Source organism: Leptopilina heterotoma, unplaced genomic scaffold, assembly GCF_015476425.1.
Source record: "Leptopilina heterotoma isolate Lh14 unplaced genomic scaffold, ASM1547642v1 Lhet_62, whole genome shotgun sequence".
Lineage (NCBI taxonomy): Eukaryota > Metazoa > Arthropoda > Insecta > Hymenoptera > Figitidae > Leptopilina > Leptopilina heterotoma.
In genome coordinates, this window is record NW_025111146.1 from 435786 (window position 1) to 442183 (window position 6398).

General features: G+C 28.4%; 1 protein-coding gene across 1 annotated transcript; it reads left to right on the plus strand.

The window, feature by feature from the left end:
* Positions 1 to 346: 346 nt before the first annotated feature.
* Positions 347 to 4449, plus strand: LOC122509733. The gene is made up of 2 exons (XM_043623967.1): positions 347 to 1231; positions 4059 to 4449. The coding sequence occupies exons 1-2, from the start codon at positions 568 to 570 to the stop codon at positions 4373 to 4375; spliced, it is 981 nt and encodes a 326-aa protein (XP_043479902.1). The 5' UTR covers positions 347 to 567; the 3' UTR covers positions 4376 to 4449.
* Positions 4450 to 6398: the final 1949 nt, after the last annotated feature.

Sequence of the window (6398 nt, forward strand, 5' to 3'; positions counted from 1 at the left end):
AACGATGACACATAATTTCTTTGTTTCTCACAAAATGGGGTTGATGACTCATTATCATTGGAATTTCCTGTTTTTGTTTTTTACATGGTGCATTCTTTATCGATGACATAATTTCTTTGTTTCTCGCAAAATAGGGGTTGATGACTCATTATCATTGGAATTTCCTGTTTTTGTTTTTTACATGGTGCATTCTTTATCGATGACATAATTTCTTTGTTTCTCGCAAAATAGGGGTTGATGACTCAGAGTTTTGGAATTTTTTATTGATGACTCATTATCATTGGTATTTCCTGTTTTTGTTTTTTACCACAATTCTAAGAAAACCATAATTAACTTGAAATAAAATTAGTCATAATTTGTGTATATAAAGAAGGCAATTTTTCTTAACAAAATCATTCCTGCAGTTTAAGTTGTTCAATCAACATATCAGAAAAACATCGTGAAATTCAAGTGCGCTTAAAAAATCTCGTTTTAAAAAAATCGCTATAGTTAAAAGTTCAATTTTAGTCTGATCGGAGTTAATCATTGTAGTGAAAAAAATTGACAGTTTCAATACAAGTGATAAAAATGAATTTGGATAAATTAAATGCAGCAATTAAAGTTATGGAAACTGATAAAACCTCTAACTATTGTAAAGATTTTGTGAAAATTATGAACAATGCTTTTAAAACATTAAGTAAAAAAACTACAACAGAGGAATTAAATTTTTGGATAAATAATAGTGTAAAAAACATTAGATTACTGAATAAATTGTTAAGAAATAGATCTGTGTCATGTGGAGAGAAAAAAAAGATTTTGTCAACTATTGGACTATTGAAAGCAAATAGCAGAAAGTTTAAGAAACTAAGAAGAACAGGAACTGGTTTATTTAAAAAGGATGAGAGATGGATCAGGTGGGAAGAATTAGAGAATGCTTTCGAGAATAGAATTAGAACAGGTGTTGTTATTAATTTAAAACATAAAAATATGGACAGTTTTCTCAGTGATGCAAAGAAAATGATTATTTCTCGATTAAAAAATGCATTTAAAAAGGTGGGAAACATGAAAGTTAATGTTGTTCTTGCGGCAAATTATACTGTTTTAGAAGAAGGTGAGGAAATTGATGATATTAAATATTTCAATACTAGAAATTCAAAAATTTTAGAATCAACGAACTTTGATGAATGGTTTGATCATAAAATTCGTGAAAAACTTTTTGTTAAGATTGATGATTTTCAACAAAAAAAGTCAGGTTGGTCTTTAAATGAAATTATAAATTTAAGTGTTAATATAAATAAATATGTGCCTCTTGCGGCTGGATACTCAACTTTTATAAGAATGCCAAAATTTATAATTGATAAAAAAGCTGTTATTAATGTTATAAATAATGACAAATTCTGTTTTTTATGGTCAATAATTGCACAACGTTATCCAGCTAATAGTCACGTTGATCGTACAAGTTCATATCCCCACTTTAAAGATACTGATTTAAAGTTTGATGATTTTGAATTCCCCATTTCTCTCAGCGATATTCCAAAATTTGAAAAATTAAACAATTTAAATATTAATGTGTACGGAATTGATAAAAGCAGTAATAAAAAGAATGAAATTATTCCACTTTATTTAAGTAAAAACAAATCAAATGAACGTACTTATCACTTATTAATGATTGAAAATACAGAACTTGATTTAGACGATGATGATGATAATAATAATTTTCAAAATAACAAAGTTTATCATTTTGCATTAATCAATAATTTATCTCGTTTAGTAAAATCTCAAATAACAAAAGATCATAATCGAACCATACTTTGTGATAGATGTTTATGCCATTTTAAATATGAAAAATCATTTAATAATCATAAAATTGATTGTGATAAAATAAACATGTGTCGAGTAATTTTGCCTAATGAAGAGGATAAAATTTTAAAATTTAAAAATTACAGAAATAAAGAAAGTGTTCCCTTTGTCGTGTATGCTGACACTGAAAGTCTCTTAGAACCTATAGCAAGTACACACACAAACACATCAACATACCAAAAACATATCCCGACAAGTTTTGCTTTCTATGTACATTGCAATTTTAATGAATCTCTTTCAGAATTTAAATCATATCGAGGTCCAGATTGTGTTGATTGGTTCATGGCTGAATTAGAACAATTGGCTGAAAAAGCAAATACTTATTTTACAAATATTATTCCAATGGAAAATTTAACTATTTTACAACAAATTCAATTTGACACAGCAACAATTTGTCATATTTGTGAAAAACCTTTTGAAAATGATGACATTAAACACCGCGATCATTGTCATTTCACGGGAAAATATCGTGGTCCAGCACATCAAGGTTGCAATGTAAATTATAAAGATTCGCATGTTGTTCCCATAATTTTTCACAACTTGTCAAGATATGATGCACATTTCATTATTAAAGCTTTAGCAACGTCTTTTGAGGGTGAAATGAAACTGTTACCAATAAACAAAGAAAAGTACATTTCATTTTCAAAATATGTGAAGGGTACCAAAGTAGTATTAAGATTTCTTGATTCATTTAGATTTATGCCCAGCAGTTTAGACAAATTATCCTCCTATCTTGAAAATGATGAGAAAAAAATTACTAAAAAGTATTGTAAAAATATGAACGAGTTTAATTTATTGACAAGAAAAGGAATATTTCCTTACGAATATGTTAGTAGCTGGGAAAAATTAGAAGAAGGTCAATTGCCAGTAAAAGACTCTTTCTACTCTAAATTAAATGACGCTCATATTTCAGACGAAGACTATGAACATGCTTGTAACGTATGGAAAACGTTTAATTTAAAAACAATAGGAGAATACTCTGACTTGTATTTACAGACTGACGTTCTACTACTTGCCGACATTTTTGAAAATTTTAGAAAAACATGCTTTACAACTTATAACTTGGACGCGTTACATTACTATACTGCCCCAGGACTGGCATTTGACGCTATGCTCAAGTACACAGACGTAAAGCTTGATTTGTTGACAGATGTAGAAATGTTGCTTTTTATTGAAAAGGGAATAAAAGGTGGAGTTTCACAATGCTCAAACAGATACGCGAAAGCTAATAATAGATTTATGGAAAAAGATTTTAATCCCCTAATACCAGAATCTTACATTATGTATTTCGATATAAATAATCAGTATGGTGCTTCTATGAGCGAAAGCTTGCCTTATACAGATTTTGAATGGTTTGAAAATTATAGCAATGACTTTTTCTTGAATATTCCAGATGATTCAGAAGAAGGATACATTCTTGAAGTAGATTTAGATTATCCAACTCAACTTCATGATTCACATAAAGACTTGCCGTTATGCCCTGAACATTTCATACCTCCTCTCCCAAAATGTACAATTCCCAAATTAATTCCAAATTTATTACCAAAGAAGAACTATACAATTCACTATAGAAATTTAAAGCTATATTTATCTTTGGGAATGAAATTAACTAAAATACATAGAGTTTTAAAATTTAAGCAAAAGCAGTGGTTAAAACCCTACATTGATTTAAATACCGAGCTTAGAAAAAAATCGAGTAATGAATTTGAGAAGAATTTTTACAAGCTAATGAACAATTCCGTATTTGGCAAGACAATGGAAAATGTTAGAAAACACAAAGATGTTAGATTAATAACAAAATGGGAGGGAAGGTATTGCGCGAAAAATTTAATTGCTCAACCAAACTTTCATAGTTGCACCATATTCGATAAAGATATGGTCATTATTGAGATGAATAAAACAAAGGTATACTTTAACAAACCAATTTACATAGGATTCACTATTTTGGACATATCAAAGATAATAACATATGACTTTCATTACAATTACATTAAAGAGACTTTCAGTGATTCTGCAAAATTACTCTACACAGATACTGACAGTCTTGTTTATCATATTACAGTACCCAATTTTTTATGATTATATTAAAAGAGATTTACATAAATTCGATACATCCGATTATCCTGAAAACAACATTTATAATATACCACTTGCAAATAAAAAACTCCTAGGTCTTATGAAAGACGAAAATAACGGTAAAATTGTAGACGAATTTATAGGTTTAAGATCAAAACTCTATGCATTCAAGTTATGGGGTGATGAGGAAGCTAAAAAGAAAGCAAAAGGGGTAAAATATTCAACTTTAAAAAAAATAGGTTTCGATGATTTTAAGCATACTCTCAATGAAAATGAAAACCTGATCCGATCTCAGCACTTTATACGCAGCAAAAAACATGAAGTATTTACTGTCAAACAAAATAAAATTGCTCTAAGTTGGCAGGATGATAAAAGAATTTTGATACCAGGGAAAACTGACACCTTTCCTTGGGGTTACCAACAGCATGAGCCAATGGAAATAGATGAAATTGATGTATAAAATGTAAATATTTATTTAAAATGTAGTTTGTATTAGTTCTCTACTATTCGCTTTATACAATTTTTACAATAAATTATACTTAAAAAATATTGTAATTTATTATAATAAATAAATGTATTTAAAATAAATGTCGTTTCTTATTCCTGAAAACAATAAGGTTAGGTTAGAAATAATAATTACAGTGCAATTGATATTTTATAATTTTATTGAGGAAAAAAATAGAATACATTTTCAACTAAAATACTCAAATATTACAGTTTTTGCAGAACCAAGTTTTTAAGTTTATAACATTCTGAAGAGCACAAGTAAAAGTTTTATTGTTGATTAAATGTTTTGAAAAAGTTCCAGTACATGTTTCAATGTTTAACTTTTTTAAAGAAGGACAATTTAAATCATTCATGTCGATAATTTCAGTACAATATTTTTCATCGATTAAGCTTTTTAACCATTTTTTCTTCTCTAAACCTTTAACATAAATTGTCTTTGCTTTTTTAAACACATTTTCTAAAATTTCTTTTAAATAAACGTACGGTACATTACCAGCATTCCAACGAATACCATGGAAATTATTTTCTAACCAACGATTGATACATTTATATTTGTTTGTGACGCAATTCCATGGACAAGGAGGTTGGAAAACCATATTTATTGGTATTGAATCATTATTTACAGAAACTATAGCTAATTCTTTTAAAACAAATTCATTAATTGGCAATTTGAATCCTTGCACATCTATCAAGTACTGCATTTTTAAATCAACTAATCTCATTACGCGTAAAGAGTTAAATATATATAAGCTTAAAGTTAAACAATTTTTTTGACAATTCCACTGATTGGTTTATATTCAACGATGCGGTCATGCAAAACTAAGCAATAAGCTGAAGTATTGGCGGGAAAATTTTCTTTTGATTCAAATTCTAGGCGAATATCAACTGGTCCACTTTTTAAAGACTCATTTTGTTTTGAACAATCCACTACAACTAAAGGAGCATATTGTAAAAATTCTTTTTTTGATAAAATTGGTTGAGACTCTTTACTATAATAAGATGCTTGAAAATTTGTAAACATTTCATATAAAGTAGAGTACTGATTTCTATTAATATTGAGATTCATATTACCATAAGGATAACATTGTGAATTTAAAAATAATTTTACATCAGATAAATCACAATGATCAAAATAACTAGAGTTTTGAACTGTATTATTTTTTCTGTTTCTCTGAAACCCTAATACAATAAATCTAGGTTTCTCTAATTGACTTGAAGTTTTTACACTCCAAATATGCTTAGGAGTAATTGGTAATAAAGGATATTCATACAATTCCCAAGTTCTAAAACTTATTGGAATAGATGGATCTTTTTCAATATATTTTAATAATTTAAATTTTCGAGCATCTGATAATTTTATGTATGGTAATAACCATTCAATTTTTTCAATGACAATTTTAAACTCTTCTAAAGGTGCTACTTGCAACACTGCGTTAGCATCAGTTCTTGATCTGATTAAAATAAGCTCATGTTTTGCGTTAATAATAACTTTTTGGTAATCTTCAGCAAAACCAAAAATCATACTGAGAGGAATACAAACATCAAAATAACCTTGTGCATTTGTTAAGGTTGGTTCATTCGTAAATTCTAACCAGCCAACATTTTCAAGAAATTTATTTTGACTAGAATCGAGAGAAATATAATTTTTCATTAAACTTGTAAGACCAACATTTTTATTTTTATCAATTTCTACACCATTAAGTTCATACTTTGCTTCTTCAAATAAATGACATATGCCATTAGAAATTAAATTTGTACGCTCTAGAGCTGTTCCATCAGGTTTCACAAGTTTTCCAGTGATGTGAATCGAGCTTTTGCTTGGAAATAAGCAATGATCCTGATTCTGTACCGTGATGCGGATTTCGTCACTATTGTTGTATGTTGATGATGTGTATGGTTGTTGCGCATGAACTTCATAATGAGCAATAGATTCATCAAAAATTACTGGTGAATCAATATTTAAAATTTCCCCTTCC